Source organism: Peromyscus californicus, unplaced genomic scaffold, assembly GCF_007827085.1.
Source record: "Peromyscus californicus insignis strain IS unplaced genomic scaffold, ASM782708v3 Scaffold_6__1_contigs__length_162567912, whole genome shotgun sequence".
Classification (NCBI taxonomy): Eukaryota; Metazoa; Chordata; class Mammalia; order Rodentia; family Cricetidae; genus Peromyscus; species Peromyscus californicus.
The window spans coordinates 149,610,404-149,634,554 of NW_026294584.1; the positions used below are offsets into that span (position 1 = coordinate 149,610,404).

General features: G+C 42.4%; 1 protein-coding gene across 1 annotated transcript in view; it reads left to right on the forward strand.

Annotated features, from left to right (window-relative positions):
• Ptpro (protein tyrosine phosphatase receptor type O) overlaps window positions 1-24,151 on the forward strand; it is a 213,685-nt gene that overhangs the window by 144,591 nt on the left and 44,943 nt on the right. Inside the window, exons 11-15 of the mRNA XM_052719820.1 lie at window positions 3,378-3,529; window positions 4,697-4,817; window positions 18,088-18,227; window positions 21,387-21,519; window positions 23,889-24,009. Of these exons, the coding sequence (XP_052575780.1) occupies window positions 3,378-3,529; window positions 4,697-4,817; window positions 18,088-18,227; window positions 21,387-21,519; window positions 23,889-24,009 (667 nt within the window). The remainder of the gene's footprint in view (window positions 1-3,377; window positions 3,530-4,696; window positions 4,818-18,087; window positions 18,228-21,386; window positions 21,520-23,888; window positions 24,010-24,151) is intronic.

Here is a 24,151-nt window from a genome sequence, read left to right on the forward strand (position 1 = left end):
GGCAGGTGGCTCATAATCCCCCATAGCTATAGTGCCGAGGGATCTGGCACCCTCTTCTGGTCTCTTTGGACACTGCACTCACATGCACACCCTCCCTCCCCATGTACACACACACACACACACACACACACACACACACACACACACACCAAACACACACACATACGCACACATTAAAAATAAGAACAAAATCTTTTAGATAAATAAAATTAGGACATACCTGGGTTTGAGCAAAGTTTACAACAGTTTAGATGGGATATGTCAAGTTCAAATACATAATCTGTCTCCATGAGCTGTCTGCCTTGGTGACCAATTTATTATCTCCAACAATATGATCTTTGAAAATTTACTTTTTCCTGATGAATAGTTTAGTCGATCTGACATTAAGTCTATAGTTTTATCACAACTGTTTTCAAGTCTCACATTTGAAAAATGGGTCTAGTAATATCACAGTGTAAGAATTAAACTATATCATAAAAATCATTAAAATATATTAGCAGGGCTGAGGAGGTAGCTCAGAGGGTGAAGTGTTTGCTGAACACAGACAAAGATCTGAATTCAGACCCATAGGACCTAAGCTGGATGTGTCTATGATCCCAACATTGGAGAGCCTGGTAGATCTCAGGGCTCACTGGCCAGCCAGTCTGGCTGAAATGGTGAGCTCCAGGAGCAGAAGGATTTTATCACTGAAAAAAAAGGGGGGTGGAGAACAATATAACAAGATATCCCTTTCTACCTCTGGCCCCTGCATGCATATGCATGAGCAAGCCCACCTACACACACCCACGCGCGCATGCACGCACCCACACACACCCCTCCCAAACACCACAGATCTACAAAAATTTAAATTACACACACACATTTGTACACACACATATACATATGTGTGTATATTTATATATTAAACCAGTAAATATTCTAGCCCTTTAGTTCTTTGCCTGACTCATTTCCCATTTCAGACAAGAATCTTATTTTTTTTTTATGAGATTCTCATGCACTGCTTTTCTTTGTTTTGAATTTTAATCCAAATTATCAGATTGTATGGTGTAAAAGGAAACTAGCAAACTGGGCCGAGAGGTGCAAGTCAGTAATCCCAGCTACTTGGGAAACTGGGACAAGAGGACCACACGTTCAAGGCCAGCCTGGCCTACAGGGTGCAAAGTCAGCCTGACCCAGTGTTAGAGCCCTTGCCAGATTGCAGGAAGCTCTGAGTTCAGTGGTTTAGTTCTCAGTACTCCCCTTGCCAAAAGAAATAAAAACAGAGTATTTAAATTAAAAATGACTTATTTAGACCTCAATCTACTATCTGGGTTAGGCAACTTGTCTGAAAGCCAAATTCATAGTAATTATGTTACTATACCAAATAACAATTAATAAACAGCTAGTGACATCTTGTGGCCTTTGGCAATATGCGAAATTTTAAAGCAACAAGTACCAAATCTGAAGGCACAGCCTTGTGAGGAGGAGCAGGTACAACTTCTAGGTTGATTGTTTTGAGTATTTCTTGCCCTCACCAAAATCAGATTATAAGGAAAAAATTTTTGAACAAGCAATTTACAGGTATCTATAGATGATGAAGTATGTTGGAATATATTAAGAGGCTATCAAGAAGTCATAGGAAGGGGAGAGCATTTCTGGTAGGGATTGTGTTGTTAGACACACAGGATTTGGAGAACATTGCTGATAGTTAGGGATTGTGTTGTTGGACACACAATAAGGGGAGAGCATTGCTGATAGGGATTGTGTTAAACACACAGGAAGTGGCTGCTCACACTTCACAAGAAACAGATGGGTGGTTGGTGCAGGCATGCATGTAAACATGTGCTCCATGTAGATATTATGCAGATGTTGTAAATCACACACATGCTATAAGTCCTTCAGTAACTAATAGGTTTTGAAATTGTCTCCTGAGAATCCATGTCACCTATTAGTGTCCTGTTAAAGGAAATGATTCTTACGATTTCTAGAAATTTTACTTTAAAGATTTTGGTTGATCTTACGCCATGTCTTGGGGCAAAGTGCTTGCTTTCCAGCCAATTTGCACATGCATTTTAAATTTAATTGTATATTCGTTCCTTAAAACTTCAGAATTTTAGGATACTTTAAAAGATAATTAGAGTATGCTCTCAGAGCTTATGTGCTATGAAGTTTAAATAAACTTTCTTCCTCGGTAAAAATTACATTTTAAATTAAATTACATTTTAATTTTAAAGTGTTGGAATATGAATTAAAGAAATAACCTCAATGCTAGACTTAAGCTTTGGGGTATGATTTTAAATATCTATTCTTTCTTTACTGCTTATGTCTGCCTTTACTAAGAGTCCACTTTCTGAAAAGCATACTGTAGTTGATTTTTCACTCTTCACTCTTTGGGGGCCCACCACCCAACTCCCACATAAACACATGGGAACTTATTCTTACTTGTGAATGTGTGGCCTTAGCTTGGCTTGTTTCTGCCAGCTTTTCTTGAATTATCCCATCTACCTTTTGCCTCTGGGCTTTTACCATTCTCTATTCTATATACCTTCCTTTCCTTCTTACTCCATGGCTTGTTGTAGCTGGCTGGCTGGCCCCTGGTATCCTCCTCTCCTCCTTTTCTTGCTCCTTCCTCTTCTCTCTTCTATTTATTCTCTCTGCCTGGCAGCCCCACCTATTTCTCTCTCCTTCCTAGCTATTGGCTGTTCAGCTCTTTATTAGACCAATCAGGTGTTTTAGGCAGACAAAGTAACACAGCTTCACAGGGTTAAACAAATGCAACGCAAAAGAATGCAACACATCTTGCATCATGAAACAAATGTTCCACAGCATAAACGAATGTAACACATCTTAAACTTATATTCTACAACAGCACAGGGCTTGATTCTGCTAATGAAGTCACCATATTACGTTAGGGAAGTGACAGTTGTCTGTCCTTCCAGTGTGGTTGTCTTCTGCTTCTTCCCATCTCTCCTGATGTTCTTTAGTCTCCTAAGCACCTTTAATGCACCACAATGAAAGATTTAGTATTACAGACCCCAAATTTTCCAAGATTGTTGCAATAATTACCTTCGCAATGTCGTTTATTACTGTGTGATGTACCCAATATGCCCAAGCAATCAAACATCTCAGGGATTTTGAAACTGTAATTTAGAGAGCAGACCTTAGTACTCTCTGGCTAGGATAGATCCAGCTGTACTGTGTCTGAGATGTGTGAAGTTGGTCTAATATAGCAAATGCCCAACCTGGACCACTGACCTCCATTTTTGTTTCTGAGATCTACTCATGAGATGTGAAGTTGAATTTTCTAAGTCAGCTTCATTTGGGATCTCGGGCTTTGCTGGGAAGTACCTTGGTCTTTAGCCTCTTGTTATGAGTTATACCTCTTTCCTTCCTTGCAGCCCCCGTGGCTCCAGACATCACCTCTGTGGAGTACTTCAACAGCCTGCTGTACATCAGTTGGACCTACGGGGATGACACCACTGATCTGTCCCATTCTAGAATGCTGCATTGGATGGTGGTTGCGGAAGGGAAGAAGAAAATTAAAAAGAGTGTATGTTTCTTTGAGTCCTGATATCAGGCATCCAAACAGTTGGTTGCATGAGTATTTGATAATCTTTAATCTTACCTTTAAATCATTGACAGGGAGCTGAAATCATTGCTAGTGCCGATCTCACTTATAATTAAAGTTGTGATTTGAGAACTAAGTGTAGTAGTTACTGAAGAGGTGGGGGCGTGAGAAGAAGTTTAAGGTCATCTTCAACATATAGCAAGCTTAAGGCTGTCCTAGGCTACATGTGAGAGCCTGTCTCAAAAATCAGTAAACAAAGTTCTAATGGGAGCTTTTTCTTCAGAATGCTAAACATTTTCAAACAAACCCCACTAACATATGTCAATATGTTCACCACTTATCCCCAATACCTAAATATCTGAGTGCCTTTGGAATATTGATTTACTCTCTCCTGCTTTATTCAGCTTTTTGACCATGTATTCATTAGGATACAGATAAACCATTGCAGCCAAAACAAACAAAAAGAGAATGGATTAAATAAAGTAGAAGATGAGGGATTCCCTAGTCTTTGTCTTCTGTGCCCAATCCACTGCTATGTAGAGTGCTCATCTACACAGAGGAGTGTCACCCCCTAAACTCTAACACAGCATCTTCACCCTGACCCATAATGCTGCTTCCCCAACACAGCATCTTCACCCTGACCCATAATGCTGCTTCCCCACACAGCATCTTCACCCTGACCCATAATGCTGCTTCCCCACACAGCATCTTCACCCTGACCCGTGTGGCTTCCACTTGCAATCCATTGGTAAGAATTGGGCCATATGATCCCCTCTAGCTTTGTAGAAGACAGGAAGCAGAGTCAACAGGTACAGACATGACTAGGTTTCTCTGGAACCACACAGTAAATGTCTTTTCTAAAAGCTGCTGTGACTATGTGGGGGTGACGCAGAGTAATGACTATTCCTAATAAGGGAAGATGTTACAAATTCTTAGTTTAAGCTAATATGCATTGTACACTTCAAGACAGCTTTCATTTATACAATCCAGTCAAGCAATAATCAAGTTAATTGTAGGTGGCTGTGTAAACTCATAGAGTAGGGGCTGTTTGATAGAGCCCTGGAGTTACTAGCTGTGGATTTGCTGGGAAGGGAGAGGTGCTGGCTCACTGATTCCTCATTGAAGTCACAAATCTTGATGATCTTGCAGGTAACACGCAATGTCATGACTGCCATTCTCAGCCTGCCTCCAGGAGACATCTACAACCTCTCTGTCACAGCCTGCACCGAGAGAGGGAGCAACACGTCCATGCTCCGCCTTGTCAAGCTAGGTAAGAAGAGTGCACGGGTGAGGGTGAAGATGCTGTGTGGGAAAGCAACATTATGGGTCAGGGTGAAGATGCTGTGTGGGGAAGCAGCATTATGGGTCAGGGTGAAGATGCTGTGTTGGGGAAGCAGCATTATGGGTCAGGGTGAAGATGCTGTGTTGGGGAAGCAGCATTATGGGTGAAGGGTGAAGATGCTGTGTGGGGAAGCAGCATTATAGGTCAGGGTGAAGATGCTGTGTGGGGAAGCAGCATTATGGGTCAGGATGAAGATGCTGTGTGGGGAAGCAGCATTATGGGTCAGGGTGAAGATGCTGTGTGGGGAAGCAGCATTTACATCCCTTATTCAGCATGGGCTCCTTAGCACAGTGGAACCAAACTAATTCTCTCTGATAAGTACAAAGTAGACACATTAGAAGAATACAACCACGTTGGTATGAGTTTGTGAGAGTGGCGTGTAAACTGCGCCATGACATGGACCTTTGCCCTTCTTAGCAGTGTTGGAGGAATCAAGTAGCCTTAAGACTTTAGAAATGGAAGACCTCACTGGTTAACTAGGTCAGTGTCTTCACCCGTGCCAACAGCCTTCCCTTTCATAAAAACATTATTCCTTAGTAACTTAGGTTGAGTAAAATACCTTGACTTTATTAAGTTGGTATCATTTCATATTTCTACTAAAATCACCATAAGAGGAAAATAATTTGTAACAGGGAACTCAGAGGGAAAGACAGACTCACTCTCATTGGCCAGGAGAAGATTATATCAATCTGTTACATAATAATATAGGCTCCCTGCAGGTGTATTCAGACACAGCTATTTGCTTGGCTGGAACTGCTTGATGCCTATGTGTAGCAGACATGACTAAGTTTGGGCTTAAAAAATGAGAAGATCAGTAGTAGTCCACACAAGGAATATAAAATACAGGAAAGGAGGTCTGGAGAAATGGCTTAGGGGTTAAGAGCACTCACTACTCACTGAGAGGAATCTCGATCTCAGTACCCCACACCAGGCAGCTTACAAACAGCTGTAGCTCCAGCTCCAAGGGACCCACCACCCCTTCTGGCCACTGTGGGCACCTGCACACACACACACACACACACACACACACACACACACACACACACATACACACACCTGCATAAACAGACACTCACACACACACAAATACAACAAAATAAATCTTAAAAAATAAGGAAATGAATCAATATTAAGATTAATTATTCCCTCATAAATAACTGAGCAAGCATAGACACGAGTACAGCCTGGAGTAAAGCTGAAGTTATAGTGGGTGGCAAGAAACTGGAAGTGTTTGCTAGGGTGAGACACCAAGGAAAATTACCTTAACTGGAGAGATAGCAGAGCAAGGAAGGCAGCATGGGAAGCTGGCTCTCTTTCCAGTAACCTGTTGTATTTGATTATGAGTTGGTGGAGGGGGCTCTAAGGCTCTAAATACCAAGAAATAATGACATGGGAATCAATAAGCTAAACTTGATCATTACCAATGAATGCACTTTACACTTTGTCTAACCCTGCACCCAGTAAGTAGTGCAGGCATAATAATAAGTCATTGAAAAGTCCACCATGTATTAAGGATACATTTCATTTTTGATACTTAAAGAGAGTTTGGGAAATGTCACTCTATCATTGGCCATAGATGATGGAGGGTGAGCTTGTAGCAGGAATCTTAGAGAGTCTTATTAATAAAATCAAACCTGAGGCCAGTTATTAGGGTGAATGCTGGATCAGAGAGACAGATCAAGCCACAGCTCACCTCACCTGGCCAACTTCTCAGCTGATCTTGTTTCCTCAGACTGGAAGCCTCTGTGTCCTCATATCCGAATGGCTCTCAGCTGAACTGCTGCTCCAAAGCCTGAAAGCTTAACCAGCCAAATGTTTCTAGTTTCTGATCCTCACACCTTATATATCTTTCTGCCTTCTACCATCACTCCCTGGGATTAAAGGCTCGATTTCTGGGATTAAAAGCGTGAGTCACCATGCTTGGCTGTATCCTTGAACACATGGATTTCTGCCTCTGGAATGCTAGGATTAAAGGTGTGAGTGCCACCATTTTCTAGCCTTTGTATCTGAGGCTGTTCTGTCTCTGATCCCAGATAAGTTTATTAGGGTGCACAATATTTTGGGGAACACCATACCACCACATGAGCTGGCAGAAAGTTGTGTGGTAGACTTCTGGGGCATCATTACTGTAAACACAGCCACTTATAAGTAAATGCATGCTGAAGTCAGGAGGGTTCCAGCCTAGCCTGGGTGACAGAGTGCAGTGCTGTCGCAAACAAACTAAATGAAATAAATTAAATGCATCACATCAATCTCCAAGGCCTGCAGGAGAGATTTCAGCATTTTTGTTATGTGTGTTTCAAAATTAAAATGTATAACAAAAAGCAAATATATTTTCCAAATAGTTACTACAACATGCTGCCATCACTGTTTCAGACACGTGCTAACTCCTCATATGCTTGAGTGTGTTCACGAGAGTTTCAGACTATTTCTGTTATTTCTTATGCTGGTATCTGTAGCTATGAGTGAAGAGGCTCACACAGGCACATCTCACTGCAAAGAGGCTCACACAGGCACATCTCACTGCAAAGAGGCTCACACAGGCACATCTCACTGCAAAGAGGCTCACACAGGCTCATCTCACTGGAAGCATAAGCACTCTGGAGTTGTATTGTTGTCAGGAAGCTACTTTTAGAAATGCTTAGGAAATCAGAAACAACGGGCTGGGGAGCCAGCTCAGCAGACAAGTGCTCACTGCCAATCTGACACAGAGTTTCATTCCTGGAACCCATGTGGTAGAAGGAGATAACTGACTCCTGCAGGTTGTCCTCTGACCTCCACATGTGTCCTCTGGCATCTTCTCTCTCCCATCCCCCAACAAGGAAATAAATGTAAAAAACAATTTTTTTTAAAGAAAAGAGAATCTCAAACAAAACATCATTTTCTTCGGTGTACCCAATCAGTAGGTTCTTCTTCACCTCCAAGTCTTCAAAGGTCTCTGATTCTTATCAGCATGGCAAAAACAAATCCTTACCGAGATGCTGATCTACAAACAGAAGTAAAGTGTTGAATAATATTAAAGTAATACATTAATTCCATGCAAAGATTATTATTTATGACAACCTTTTAAAAATTAATTTACTTAATTCCTTGAAAACTGCTTAATATCATGAAATAGAAAAGCATGTACAATCTCTATTCATGATGGGTTTATTCTGGTGTCATATTAGAAAGTCACAAGGGGTTGACCAGATCATTCAGTGGGTAAAAGCACCTGCTGCCATGTAGCTAAAGTTTTCCTGTGTCACAGTCTGCCAGTGGTCAGGACAAATCTCTCTCACTCATGACCCACAGCCTTTTATAAAATAATCACACAGAGACTTAATATTATTTATAACTGCTTGACCATTAGCTCAGGCTTATTACTGAGTATCTCTTACACTTAAATTAACCCATAATTCTTATCTATATTTAGTCACGTGACTTAGTACCTTTTCTCAGTTCTGCCTTGTCATCTTGCTTCCTCTGTGTCTGGCTGATGACTCCTGATTCTGCTCTTTCTCTTCCCAGCATTCTTTTAGTCTGCTTGCCCTGCCTATACTTCCTGCCAGGCTACTGGCCAATCAGTTTTATTAAATCAGTGTACAAAAGCATTTCCCACAGCACTGCCAGGCATGATGACCTGAGTTATGTGCTTGGGACCCACATGATGGAAGGAGAGAACGATTTCCCAAAATTTGTCCTCTGACTGCCACACAAGCACCATGGCACACAGTGTACACACATACATACACACACACACACACACACACACACACACACACACACACACACACACACACAGAAAATAATTTTTTTTAATTTAAGGAAAATCATGTGTGACATGACACAATGTGATCATTTAACTCCTTTTATTATGGCTATGGAAAATATTTTTGCAAATTTCAAAACACCCTCAAGGGGGCAGTACTGTTCCTGTTGAGAATCCTGATAGTGAACATTTCAGGTACTGCAGATAACCTACTCTCCCAGCAGCTGCACATGGGTTGTAGGAATGAAGAAGACACAAACTTCCAGCATGTATGATCTTTTTTTTGAGAAAACAAATCACTTTTCCATGATTCCAGCTATGAACTCTGTAGATATAACCAACCGTCTTATTAAATAAGAAACACAGAACCAATGCAAAGAAGAAAGTCAAGAGATCAGAGCTAAGAGCCTTACCCGCCTGCTGCAGCTAGCCTCTTAAGCCAAGAGACCTCTCCGAAAGAGACCTACTTCCTGTCTGTTTGTCTTTATATAGACTTTCTGTTCTGCCTTCTCATTGATTGTAAAACCAACCACATGACTGCTCGTCACTGTCTGTTGTACAGCCCTCCAGGTCTTCTATGGTATGGAGATTAAAGGCGTGTGTCTCCAATGCTGGCTGTATCCTTGAACACACAGAGATCTACCTAGCTCTGCCTACCAAGTTCTGGGATTAAAGGCGTGCACCACCAATGCCCAGCTTTTGCTATGGTTCTAATAGCTCTGACCCCCAGGCAACTTTATTTATTAACATACAATTAAAATCACATTTCAGTACAAATAAAATACCACCATAAAACTCTGATATCGTTCATGGGCTGAAAGGTCTGTTCTAAACCAACTTGCAGGTAACTGTAGTGAGAGACAAGAGGGTTGTGCTCATGGCCCCAGTGCCTCAGTTTCCCCAAACCCAGAGGGTGTCTTGCAGAGCTGTCAGTGCTTCTTGGGTCCTAACTGTTTCCTCTGCCACTGGGTTTTTCAATTGCCCTTAAAATGAAAGCTCAAGAGTGAATGTACCACAGGAGAATTTTCAATGGGCTTACTGCTTGCCTCATTCCCATTTTATGCCATCTCTCTGACTGAAGGTATGAATGACATTATCACACCTGTACAGGAGGGTGATGGTTTCAACAGTGATGGTTTCTCCTATATCGTGTGTGTTGTTGGGTTTTATTTTCTTAACTATTCGTTTTATGTGTATGGGTGTTTGAACTGCATATATGTCTATCATATGAAGACAGGGCCAGAAAAGGGTGTCAGATCCCCTGGGACTGGAGTTACAGACAACTGTGAGCCTCCAAGTGAGTGCTAGGAATTGAACTTGCGTCCTCTGGAAGAGCAACAAGTCATCTTAACCTATGAGCCATCTCTCCACCCCACATCATGTGGTTTTGAGCCTCTGTATTTCCCTGATAGAACTGTCTGAACATGGTGAGAAAGTTCCTTTGTACATTTCAAGATGAAGAGTGAGATTCCAGAGAAATAATTTCCATGGCATCGTAGCCTTCAAAGTCGATACATTTTCTTATCTGTACATGGGTATCAGATGGAGTGCTGCCTCCATCTTGCTCTTGTCTGAAAGCAAGATGAGCTGGATATATCACAGCTCTCTTTTTTCGCAGGTAACAAATAATCTAACTTGTCATCTCCTTGTGATGATGTCTGGCTTTTAGTAACCATATTAGTGAGCTTTATAAACTCCTTCAGTTTTTTTTTTTGCAGCACAAGGCTTTGCTTTTCAATAGACATTGTCACATAGAAATGGGACTGTGGAGCTCAAATTTATATAGTATTCTGGTTAATATTTAACCAAAGCAAGCTGTATGTTTCAGTAGACTGAAAGAACATTTCACTGTACTGGTAACCGAATTGAGGGCATTTTGGCAGACTTTTTTGTTTTGTGACACTTATATTCAAGTCATTTTGTGTTTCTTGATCACATTCATCTTAAAATTTACAGACATTGTATTAATTCTACTTTGTAAAAAATACAGCTTTGACATACAGATGTTTCCATAGTTTGTTCAAATCAGAAAATTACCGTTAAACTGAAGCAAAATCAGTTGGACTAGACTGCAGTTCACTTTTCTGTGATTGAGGCCTCTGTCTGATACTGTTAGGTAGAGTCAACTTATGTGGAAATAAATCAAACTGTCAATGAGTCTGATATAATAGAAGCTCACCGAGATGACATATGAGTGGGTATGAAGTCTTTTTTCATATTTACCAAACATTTTTGATCGTCACATCAACAGCACCCACATAAAGTTTTGCCTCAGCAATGGTCCTGTGTGTGCTGTGTAATGCCAATCATTTCGTTAGCAACTTTGGGTTCCCAGAGACTTGTGAATGGACTTGAAACTTGGGCCAACTTTGAAAGGATACATTTGTATGAATCCATTTTCATACCTTGAAAGAGGCAATGATGGAGAGTCTTAAACATTGCTTAGATCTTATACATGTAGACATGGACCCCAGGGGGCTACTTAATTTCTGTCCAGTAGTTTATGCTATAGAGAACAAGAGAACCCTAATAAATACTTCAGAAAACATTAAAGCCCGGCCCTGTGGGTGGAGTGATACTGTGGTGAAAGCTTTCTGTGAAGAAGCTGTGGGGGCTGAGGTCTGAGGGACAGAAAAACCACAGTGTGGTTGGGGAAGCATGCTAGCCAGAGGGAGGAGGCTGCTGACGACTTCCAAGATGTGGGAGTGGAATTTTAGTTTTAGAACAACGAGAAGTCGTTGAGAGAACTGATATTTAAAATAATGACTCTGGTAATTTGAGGGACAAAATAGGGTTGAAGGGCTGGAGATGTAGCCTGGTGACTAAGAGTGCTTGCTCCTCAGTTGTGAGGACCAGAGTGCAGATCCCACAACCACATAACAGGTCAGCACACAAACACCTGCAATCCTCGTGTTAATCCCACCTTGCAAGAATAAGACCTCTACCACAGTTTTGAGCCAAAATTGAATCAAGCTTTAATTAAATACTGACCTGGATGATGGACTCTGGCTAGGTCCATTCTGGGGTTCCCAGAAAATGGCGACAAGTCACATTTTGCAGAGGCTTATTAAGGCAAACACATAGACCTATGTGTTTCCCACCAAGTCCAGTCAGAGGCAAGCATACATCTCTGCAAACTTTCTGCGTGTGTATCTCTTGCCTACATCAAGTATATCCAGTGCAGCTGGGTCAAGCAGACTTGGTTAGGGGAGTGAAAACACGTGGCTTGTTATCTCACATGAACAACAGCCTCCAGCACCTCAGAAAATATCTGTCCCTGGGCAAGGGCTTACAGGTCAGAGGCATTTTCCTTTCATAAATCTCATAGGCACAGTAATTAAAACTTAAAACAAAGCTTTGGCTCCCACCCTAGCACCAAGGGAGGCAGAGATAGGTAGATCCACAAGGGTTTGCTGGCTTCAGCTTAGTTTAGAAGAAAAAAGGACTAGGTTCAAGAAGAGACCCTACCCTGCCTCAGAAGAATAGGCAGAGAGAGATGGAAAACTCCCAACACAGTGCTCTGGCCCCATCTAAGCATGTGTATGTATGCTCAGACGCTCGGGCTCGCGCTCTCTCTCTCTCTCTCTCTCTCTCTCTCTCTCTCTCTCTCTCTCTCTCTCTCTCTCTCACACACACACACACACACACACACACACACACACACACACACACACGTCAGAATTAAAGAGTTGAGTTGAGTCAACAACTTACTTAAAGAGCTTAGTTGTCCTACTATGGGAAAGATCACTGTGATTTAGTTACTTTAGTTAAAATGGCTATAATGGAGAGAACTGGACAGGATCCAGGAGTTATTTTGGAGATTGAGGCTCCAGAACTTTCTTTTGGGACAGATGTAGGAAGTGAAAGAAAGAAAAATTAAGAATGACTCCTTGGCTTGGCTCTTGAGCAACTCTGTTTCATGGTTGTGCAACTCAGTGAGACCCAGAGACAAGCAGGAGCGGTGAAAGGTGAATGGGGAGGGGCGTGTTAAGAGCCTGTGGTTCTTCAAACGAGAGAGAGAGAGAGAGAGAGAGAGAGGAAAACTATAGAAAACTAAAGTGCAGGCATCCAGCAGAGATGATCCGTGTCCAGAGATCACAGGGAACTTCTGCTCTGGGATGTCTGAGTTAGAGTACCATGGACTAATTAGACACAGAAGTGAGAAGCCTTGGGTGTGGCCCACATTCTGGCACCCAGAGACTGAACAAAGAGAAGATTCCAAGAAGACAGGGTAGGATGGAGTGGCCAATGAAGGAAGAGAAAACCCAACTCCATTCTTGTAAACCACCCTTGTGAAGTTCTGCTTTCCAGGGTCAAACACACGTGCAAGACGCCAGAGATGAGAAACCCCCAAGCTTGACTGCCACAAGAATCTGCACATAGCAACATTCCCCTATGAGCATTGCCTTTACACACCACCCAGCCAGGAGCTGGAGACAGAGCCCTGTACCTTGTATGCATCTGCTTCTTACGTTTTACTGGATGAGGGAATATTTTTTTTTCTAAAACCTTCATTCTTTTGGCAGACATGGGAGGAACCGCCCACACCCACTCTGTGACTTTCTCTTCCCTTTTTGGAAACTGGATTTTAGGACATCAGCTTGACATTCTTCATCTCAGTCATGAAAACTTAGATGTGAATGAGAATGTTTTAAAGATGTAGTTTGATTATGGACAAGAGTTTGTAAAACTTATTGGGTACGTTAGGAATTTAATGAGTACTTCCCCACCCCCATTGTTAATAAGATTTTTTTTTAAATAGGTGCTTTGTCTGCATGCATGCACCACACGGTGCCTGGTGCCCCCAGAGGCCAGAAGAAGGTGTCAGATCCCTTGGAACTGGAGTTGCAGGCAATTGTGAACCTCCATGAGGATACTAGGAATTGAACCTGGGTCCTCTAGAAAAGTAGCTAGCTCTTAATCATTAATCCATCTCTTTGGTCTTTAATTCATAATTTAATACATTTTCAGATGCTAAATGTTTACCCAAGTACTTTTTATATAATTCACTATTCTTTTTTAAAATATTCAAATTGCTGATTAAATTCAGGAAAAGAGTCTTCCTGGGTCGATGAGAAGAGTCTGGAAGCCCCAGATCTGACAGATTCTTGTTGCTTAGAACAAACTTTCCTTGTCCAGTTTTTAATGGCATACTTATCATAACTCATCCTGAGGAATTTCTCTCCCTCTTCTCTCAGTTACCCTTCCCCCACTTTGAAGAGAGCTTTCTCCTGCAGATTTGCTACCGTCCACCTGAGCACCGTGCTGCCTCCACTTAGCCGCCACTGCTTGAAGGAGAGATACTTGGTTTGGCAAAGTTGAGAATAATTTATAAGACCTATTCTACTGTAAAGAATAAAAAAACGCAATTATGATACACATGGAAAAGCCTCTCCATTTGTATTTTTATACATGAAGAAATTTCTAGAAAACTCTTCACAGTGAGGCTGAAGATCAAAAAATAGATTTTTTTTTTCACATCAGTCATGGAGATGCTTTTTACAGAACTACTACCATATCGTCTTACTATCAATGCCACACGTGTAAAACTCATCCAGTTTAAAGGAATAAAACAGACGTGGGGAGCCCATCTGAACTTTTGGGTTTAATGGGACCTCATAAATACCATTCAGTGGACAGTTACATCCATGAGTGACATTAAAATAAACAGTAAGTGGGACATCCCGCCACATGCCTTTAATCCCCACATTTGAGAAGCTGAGGCAGGAGGATTGTCATGAGTATAAGGCAGTCTAAGCACATAGTGATTTCTAAGATAGTATAGTCTCCCTTTTGCTCCCCTGTCCTTGCCTCCCCCATAAAAAGGAAGACAGATGTAGATTAGCAGAAAAAGATGAATTGGGGACATTAAAGACATTCGGTTCTGCTCCCAGACTGAGAATTAACCTGATTATTCCCTTTGCAACCTCCAAGTGAAAGAAGGAACACAAAGGGTTGGGCACCAGCTCTGAGTTCAGAGGTCATTTCCATTCCCCAAAGAGGCAACAGCTTGGTCCTCTCACGATCCTCCAGAGAAGCAACAGCTTGGTCCTCTCATGATCCGTATAAATTAAATGGTACTTAGCATAGCTGTCTTCCATCCTGTCCAAATTCTGTACATGGTACTTGATAGGGTTGTGTGTAGTGTTGTATTGTGTTACATGCACATTCATATGGATGTGCACACACGTGTGTATGAGTGTGTGTTTGGAGGGTGTGGAGATGTCAGAAGTCAACTGACACTTCCCAATCACTCTCTACATTTCTTTCTGAAACAAAGTTTCATTCACCCAAGAGCCTGATGATTCCAGAGAGCTCCAGGAATCTTCCTGTAGCTGTTTCTTCAATGCTGGAATTGCAGGCCAACATGCCTGGCTTTGTGTGTAGGTGCTGGGGATCTGAACCAGATCCTGGTGCTTGAATGGCAAGCGATTTACCAAACATAACTACTTCTTTTTATCTGTTTGTTTTAATCAGGTTGGTTCTTAAGACAGGTTTTCATATAACCTAGACTGGCCTCAAACTCGCTTTGGAACAGAGGCTGCCCTTGAACTCCAGGTCTTTCTGCTTCTACACCACAAGTGTGAGGATCACAAGTGCGTGCTGCTATGAGTGACTTTGTAGTGTGTATTTTCAGAAGAGAAAAAGGAAAGCCTAGCTTTATCCAGTGCTGCCCCGACCATGCACATTTGCTCCCAAGGACACGATTTTAAGATGGCACTGTGAGACCAAAATGAGCCATCTTAGAAATAAGACCAAAATGGTTTCACCATAAAACTAAGGCCTAAGATTTCTCCTTTTAGGTACAGGCCATGAGTTACTGGAATAGGCCATGAGTTGCTGAAACCAGTCAGGTCAGATTCCAGAAACCAGGAAATGTAAAAGTACAGAGTCACAAGGTAGTCATGAGGTAATGACTGCCGGACTATGGAATGTCCTCTCCCTGGTTTCCAGGGTAACTGACCACAGAAATGTCCCCACGTCAGGGCAGCCAATGAGAAATGGTGGTAGGCAACCATCCCCTTAGAAGTAAAATTAAGCCATGATTTCTAGAAAGCCCCTAGAAGCGAGCCAATCAGAATTGTACCCGTACTAGCACCCCTAAATGATGTAACCTTGTGGTTTTTGCCTTTAAAAACTGAGCTTGCAGAGAGGTGGACACTTCCTCCAGCCTCCACTGCGTTGGATGTACTGGACGAAGTCCCTGCCTAGGCTTGTATTGCTTTTGGATATCCAGAATTAAACCTTGCTTTTGCATTCTGGCATGCTTGTCTTTGGTGGTCTCTCTGGGGGTCGCAATCTGGGAACAACAGGCACAAACCCCTGCAGGTCTAAACCTGACTTGAAGGCCTGTCAGAAGTGGAGGATATGACCTTGACCTCTGACATTGACCTCTGACACTTGAGGTTTCATCTGTCCCTTTTCTTCAGAAGAGAAGCAAGAAAGAACCCTGCCTGGAGGAGTGGGTAGTGCTTGCCAATGAAAAGGAGACCCTGACGTATACTGTGCTTTTCAGTTCTCCAGAGCTGACTCTGCTCTCCTTTAACTCTCTCACCCAAACTTGTCACTTTCTCACTGGAAAATGACTTTCTAGTTAGACTCAAGTGCAGGCCACCTGCAGTGAGTACTATTTTTAAATACTTGTTTCTTTACCATGCCATAATTATGGTCTTCTACAAAGGATGCCCAAATCTGACCAGAAAGAACTGAAAGGGGTCAACAGTTTCATAGGACATTCAAGCTCTGTGAAAATCCAGGGCTAGGGACCAGATTCAGGAGAGTGGGGCAGAAATTATAAAGAAATCCAATTAACAACTGTGGAAGATCTGCAGCAGAGATCTGGCTATCTGAAATGGGATGCAGATGGGAGAGCACACTGCCAGCTCTACCCAGAGGGGGAAGATACAGTATGTCCAAGCAAGCGATGTCAAGGGTATCTGCAGCAGATAATAAGGACCCAGCTTCAGCCCAGGAGTGGAACTCAGCAGTTTACATACTGGAGAATCTAGAAGGGAAGACCACAGCATGACCACACAGCATCACAACACAGCATCACAACACAGCATCATAACACAGCATCCACCACACAGCATCCACAACACAGCATCACAACACAGCATCATAACACAGCATTCATCACACAGCATCATAACACAGCATTCACCACACAGCATCACAACACAGCATCATAACACAGCATCCACCACACAGCACCATAACACAGCATCACAACACAGCATCCACCACACAGCATCCACCACACAGCATCACAACACAGCATCACAACACAGCATCATAACACAGCATCCATCACACAACATCATAACAGAGTATCACAACACAGCATCACAACACAGCATCATAACACAGCATCCATCACACAGCACCATAACACAGCATCACAACACAGCATCCACCACACAGCATCCACCACACAGCATCCACCACACAGCATCCACCACACAGCATCACAACACAGCATCCACAACATAGCATCCACCACATAGCATCATAACACAGTGGCATGAGTAGAGATAAAGAATCTAGACATGGAAGACAGGAATATAGAAAACTTACCAGAACAGACGACCAGGCCAACTAAGCCTGTGACTCAACTAGAAAGGAAGACAAAGTGGCCCAGATAGCACAGTGTGGGGCCCTTGACTATGAATTAATTTATTGATCAAGATAAAAAGCCTATGATAATTTTTTTTGAGACAAGGTTTCTCTGTGTAGCTTTGGAGCCTGTCCTGGAACTCACTCTGTAGCCCAGGCTGGCCTCAAACTCACAGAGATCCACCTGTCTTTGCCTCCTGAGTGCTGGGATTAAAGGTGTGTGTACCACCACTGCCCGGCTATGATAAAATTTTTTATCTCTAACATGTTATTGAGAATCTGGTTCTCTTCCATCATCCTTTTCAAAAAAAAATCATATCTTTTCAGTTTTATCTCTCTTAATTTTCACTAAAGTTTCAAGAATCCAGTCTTCCGACCTAAGAGCAGCATCCAAAGAAAGGAAAACAGGTTGAGGCTAAGGCCCAAGCTTCATCATCCCATTAGGAGCAAGAGCCCCCTCCCCATCTTTCTGTTCTTCTTCTTCTTCTTCATCTTTTTTTCCTGTGTCTCATCCAAGAAGTTATGTGTTGTCAGGACAACGCTAACTCCGGGATGGATGACACAGAAACTATTAATAGTCTCTGGTTATAAAGCTGAAGTAGAAAACAGAAGTGTCCAAAAGGAGAAGTTGTGAAACAAGCAGGGAAGGACAGCACGCATTCTGCCTTTGGATGGAGACGGCAGGCTCTGTGGAGGGGCATATCATTCACAAGTAGTATAAAACATGGCTCTTACCTGCCTACCTGTGAGTTCTCTGCACGTCCCACCCATTTACTACTGAATGAAGAGATACATGTCATTTCATTGTTTAAAACTTTGCTCTTCCTTCAGAACCAGCCCCTCCGAAATCACTCTTCGCAGTGAACAAAACACAGACGTCGGTGACCCTGCTGTGGGTCGAGGAGGGCATTGCTGACTTCTTCGAAGTTCTCTGTCAACAGCTCGGCTCTAGCCATGATGCCAAACTCCAGGTACTGATTGCCTCGACTTTACTTCTGGGTTACTTTTGGTTAAGGCTAATGAAACAAACTGAAAGCATTTTGTTTCATGGAATTACACAAAGTGAAAACTGTCTGCTTATTCATTTGGGCTTTGTAGATAGCAGTTGACAGTATTTATGGAGTATACTTATGAGGACCTTGACATCTAAAGTATACTTTAATAGGAACTAGTTGCCCAGTTTTTGAAAGGTATTCTAGAGAACACAAAAAGTAGAATCAACACTTGTCTTGAATTTTTTCTTTTAATCATTTGTAAATTGTTTTATTAATTTTTAAATTTATTTTACACTTAAAAAGACACTACAAATAAAAGAAATCATTTCAGGTATTGTGCAAGTAGAGAAATAAGTGAAATATAAGTTCCCCAGCAAAGAGTCATATTGGTGAAATAATTTAAAAGACGAAAATCTGAGACATGGTTATTGTTAAAGCTTTGGGGTCATAAACAGCAGAAACAATAAACTACCTTGCTCTCCAGGTCACGATGAAGGGCAGGAGAAGTGGACACTCAGCTCTGAGAGTAACTGAGTCAGAAAAGTAAAATAAAAGAGAAAGGAAGGAAGGAAGGAAGGAAGGAAGGAAGGAAGGAAGGAAGGAAGGAAGGAAGGCTTTATAGCCAGAGGTGGGGGAAAGGGCAGGTTAGTGAGGGAGTTCATACACTGTAGGGGGTAGAGTAATTCTTCCAGCATGAATAATTGATGCTCTTTCAATAAGTGAAGGCCTTATGCCTGAGAAGGAAGGATGGGAAGGCTGGGAGAGCAGACCTTTTCCCACTGATTGCTGAGATAATGGGCTTTGATTCCCCTGTCCCTTTGATAGACGCATCTACAAATTTCTCTCTTTTGATCTGTGCTGAGCAGCTGAGCCCTGTCTCTGTCCTCAGAACCTTTTGGAAAATAACTGTCCTGCCACGGATGGATTTTCTCCTCTGTAACTATAGTGATGTCTCCATTAGCAACACAATGGTTAGTCAGCTACCTGGGGCCATTTAGTCCTGGCAGCCAGGCTTTCTTTCCTTGCTGCAATTCTTTTCTGGACAAGGTGATGGATAGGATGGGAAATCAGTGCTGCCGGCCACCATCTTGTTAGCCTGGGGTGTTTGGGGATCTTTTGAGAAAGAGTGTCGGGCTGGTTTATTGTTTCTATTGTACAGTATGAGTGTCACTGCCTGGCCATGGAGCCACCCAATGAGCCATTTACTCTTCTCAAAAGTGAGATCATCCTGCTTCTGAGCACCGTCTATCACCGTGTTTTGGGTGGGTGTGATTAAAAAGAAGAACACAGACTAACAGGTTAGGTTCTTAACATAGAGAGAGACACTACAAGGAAAAAGATAAAGAGCAACACCCCTAAGCAAACACATAGGAAGCCAAGAACAAAGGATCCCTCAACATATGAAAAATTGATAACCTCCTTCATGATAAAAATTGCAAAATAAAACTACTAGACACAATTGTCATTGGAAAATCCTACAGACAAATATGCCACATTAGAAAGAATACAGGAAAACCCTCGTTACCACACATCAGTGGTGACCAGGTAAGCTGGCCTGTGAGGGACTGGTTTTCAATAGTTTTCAGTATTATAGAGGCATAGTTTGTGACTGAGTGTTAACTGCTGGGAATGTATGATTACATATATGTACATAACTTCACAGGCAGTGTGTGTGTGTGTGTGTGTGTGTGTGTGTGTGTGTATCTGTGTGTGTGTGTTTGTGCATGCACACACCACACATGCGTGTCCATACCTAGTGTTGTAGTTTTTCCTGTAGCTGTGATAAAATACCCCAACAAAAGAAACTTGCAGGAGGAGTCTCTGCAACTTGCAGGAGAAGGAGTCTCTTCCGGCTCATTGTTCCGGGGTATCATCCTTCACAGTGGAGAAGTTCTGGCAGCAGAAGCTGGAGGCAGATGGTCATGTTGCATCAGCAATCTAGAGAAACATGGTGTCTTTGTTTAGATAGTTTCCTCCTCTAAAGGCAGTCCAGGATCCAGGCTCAGAGAATGGTGCCCCCTTCCTTCAGGGTGGATCTTCTCACTTCAATTAACCTAATCACAATAACCTGTCATGGATGTGCCCAGAGGCTGACTTGATCTAAACAATCCCTCATCTCATAGGTGATTCCAGGGTCTGTCAAGTTCATGATCAATGTTAACCATCACACATACATAAAAACACTATACATATGTTCCTATGTTTGCAAGATGCTGTATTCCTTAGTATTGTTTACAATAGCACACAAAGAAATCAACAAACCACTTGAACCTTCATCAATAGGAGGCTGGTGGGGTCAAGTATGAACTTTGAAAGGACTTGTGTGAACTCCTTAAAAAATGATAAAAATAAGAGCTGGAGAGATAGATGACTTTGATGTTAAGCCTGCTATTCTTGCAGAGAACTGAGGTTTGGTTCCCAGAACCTACACAGTGGCTCACAACTGTCAGAAACTCCAGTTCCAAGGGATAGGGTGCCCTCTTCTGGTTAGCACAAGGCACTAAATGCACGTGGCACCCATATATACAGACAGACAAACATTCATATATACATACATATACGTAGTTTTTAAATTTTTTGTCATTTAAAAAGGATAAAACATCTTAATACAAACTTACAGTAAGAATGCCAAAAGATATTGATAATTGAAGTGAAAATCAACAGAGGAGTGTGTGAACTATATCATCATCATTCATGATTGTCAACATGACCTCTGCATTCACACCTCCATCAAATATGTACAAGGAGCCGGGCGGTGGTGGCGCACGCCTTTAATCCCAGCACTCAGGAGGCAGAGCCAGGCGGATCTCTGTGAGTTCGAGGCCAGCCTGGTCTCCAAAGCGAGTTCCAGGAAAGGCGCAAAGCTACACAGAGAAACCCTGTCTCGAAAAACCAAAAAAAAAAAAAAAAAAACAAATATGTACAAGGAAGGAAACGCCCAGTAATGTTGGCTGCTTCCATGGAACAGAATGATGTGGCAGGGAATAGAGGAAGAAGGAAAGATTTTTCACTATTAACCTTTTCCGTCTTTTAATTGCTTTACTCTACGTACAACCTTCTTGGTATGAAAAACTAGTTTTAATGACAAAATAAATAAGGGTGGCGTGAAATGAATTTGATTTTCTCCACCTCCAGGAGCCGATAGCTGTTTCCTCCCACGTTGTGACCATCTCCAGCCTCCTTCCAGCCACAGCCTACAACTGTAGCGTGACCAGCTTCAGCCACAACAGTCCCAGTGTTCCGACATTCATAGCTGTCTCCACAATGGGTAATTGTACAGAACAAGGCAATCTGCTCTTTGGATGTTTCTATATGTCCTTTAATGTTTCATTTTAAATATGCATAGTCTGTCTTTTGATGGAACTAGTCTTCCACCGAAAACATCCCAAGCTATGGGTTCAGAGAGACCTTGACTCCAACCCCAAAGTGCATTTGGTTAGAACATGTGACTTAGAAAAAGATGTATATTGTCTTGAAATTTTTTTTCAATATGTAAATATAGAATAACAGTATATGAATTTTAGATTTTGGTTATTTGGGTTCTTTCTATTTTTATGTTAATAAGTATGATTGTTTTGCCTGCATGGATGTCTGTGCACCATGTACATGCCTGGTGCCCCCAGAGGTCACAAGAGGATGTCAGATCCCCCTGGAACTAGAGATAGAGGTGGTTGTGAGCCAACATGTGGTGCTGGGAACCAAATCCGTGTTCTCTGCAAAAGCAGCCAGTGCTTTTACCTGCTGAACCATCTTTCCAGCTCCATTTTAGGTTATTTTGAAAATTACAAGTAAAAATACAGAAAGCCCTAATATATGCTGTAAAAAGGCTAGCAGATCACCAAGGCCACCATCCTTGGAATCCATAAGAGCGGTACACACATTCCTGACCAACTCATGCTCCTCTGTACTGGTCCTTTGCTGGCCCTGGTCAAAGAATAGTTAGTTACAACTCCTACTTAAACTCAAAGTGAGAACACTGCTACTTCAGCCATGCTAACGGGAAAATTAGTGATGAACCCATGGCCTGGGACAGTGCTGGCCTCCTCGCTGCTTTCCTGCATTATAGTATGTGCACTGTTCACAGCAGGAGCGACAGACCATCCGTGAAGAACCCTGTGAAGACAGCTGTGCGTACGAGCACACTGACCCTTTCATGGATTCCCTCTTGTGTCTGTCACACTAGCCACGCATTTAGCTGCTGACTGCAGGGATGAGTAGTATGGGGTGTTGCTTTGTTTTGTTTCTGAGTCTTTGCTATTTACTTCTTACTTATAAGAAGAAGAGATGAACACAGACATGGGCAGTGTTTTAATGGTGTTTCATCTCACATCTCATAGCACTTTTTCTCCTGGATTTTGCTTGAGTTTTTTGTTTGTTTGTTTGTTTTGCTTTGTTTTTGTTTTCGAAGAGTAAAGTTGATACATGCTCTCACTGCATATTCCTAGCTGGCCTGGAACTCATAAGAATTCCCCTGCCTCATTCCTTCCTTCAAAAGCTGTAATTACAGTCATATGCCACCGTACCTGGCTTCCGTGACACTACTAAAAATATACTTTAATGTCTATTCATTCTTGTCCTTTCCTTGGGAACCTAGAGCAACAGGTGAAATTTTCTGTCTGGTTTCCTTACAAGGGAAAACAAATAAGCTTGGGGAAATAAACTTCCAAAGAGTTGACTAGCCTGCTCTTCTCTCTTCTCAGCACTCGGCCACAAACCCAAGCAGAGGTGGAAAGCAGCAAGTACTGAAGTCATTGAGGATTGATTCTGTGGGGTTTTGAGATGGTTATCATGTAGCTCAGGCTGGCCTCAAACTCACCATATAGTCCAAACTGCCCCCAAACCTTTAACCCTCCTGCCTCAGCCTCCCAAGTCCCGGGATACAGGACGTGCCACCATGCCCATCAGTTCTGTTTTTTCTGACCTGCAAAGGAGGACATGTATCTCCCCTGGCTCACCATGGAGACTTTCATAAAGACATGGAACCTGTTTCCCTGCCTCTGGTATCCTGTTCGTATGTGATGAGCAGACCATTCATCAGAGAAAGCACATGAGAGCAACCCCACTCTTAAGGACTCTCCAATTTATTAATAGATTTAATCTCTGCGTCTGTGCAGATGGGAAACCTCCGAGCATATGGCTACAGATAGTGAGAATGCCTGCTTCTGGTAACGTGGAAAATGCCGCCACAGATGGCAGCTCACTAATGCCTTGCTCTTATATATTATTAACTCAAAGAAAACTATACAGCTGTGCTTCCTGACTTTAAAATGAGAACCTGCCACCATTCAAAGTTTTTGAAAATGTTAATCAGTGGTAATGCATGGTAATGATTTTTAATTTTCCAATAGTTGCAAGCCATGGCATTGATACCTTTCACACTTGCAGCTTTTCTTTATAAGAGCATCCTGTATGCCGGGGGCCTAGGCCACAGACTCAGTTTCTCCATATACCTGAGGACCAACTGTCAGCCCCAGAGCTCTACTGAAGACAAGGCACTGGTTGCCTTAGACAAACACGGTTGTTGCCATCATCATCTTCATCATAAACTCAATGTTCTGAAGGGCAGATGAGAGTCTAGGAATGGCTGTCAGCCTCCGTGTCCTGTAACCCATAGCAACATGCGGCTTTTCTCTTTAGTTACAGAGATGAACCCTAACGTGGTGGTGATCTCGGTGCTGGCCATCCTCAGCACACTTTTAATTGGACTGCTACTAGTGACCCTTGTCATTCTCAGGAAGAAGCACCTGCAGATGGCTAGGTAAGGAAAGTATGCTTGTTCATTTCTGTGTGTGTGTGTGTGTGTGTGTGTGTGTGTGTGTGTGTGTGTGTGTGTGTAAGAGATATAGTAAGGAAAGTGTGCTTGTTCATTTCTGTGTGTGTAAGCGTGTGTAATATAGTAA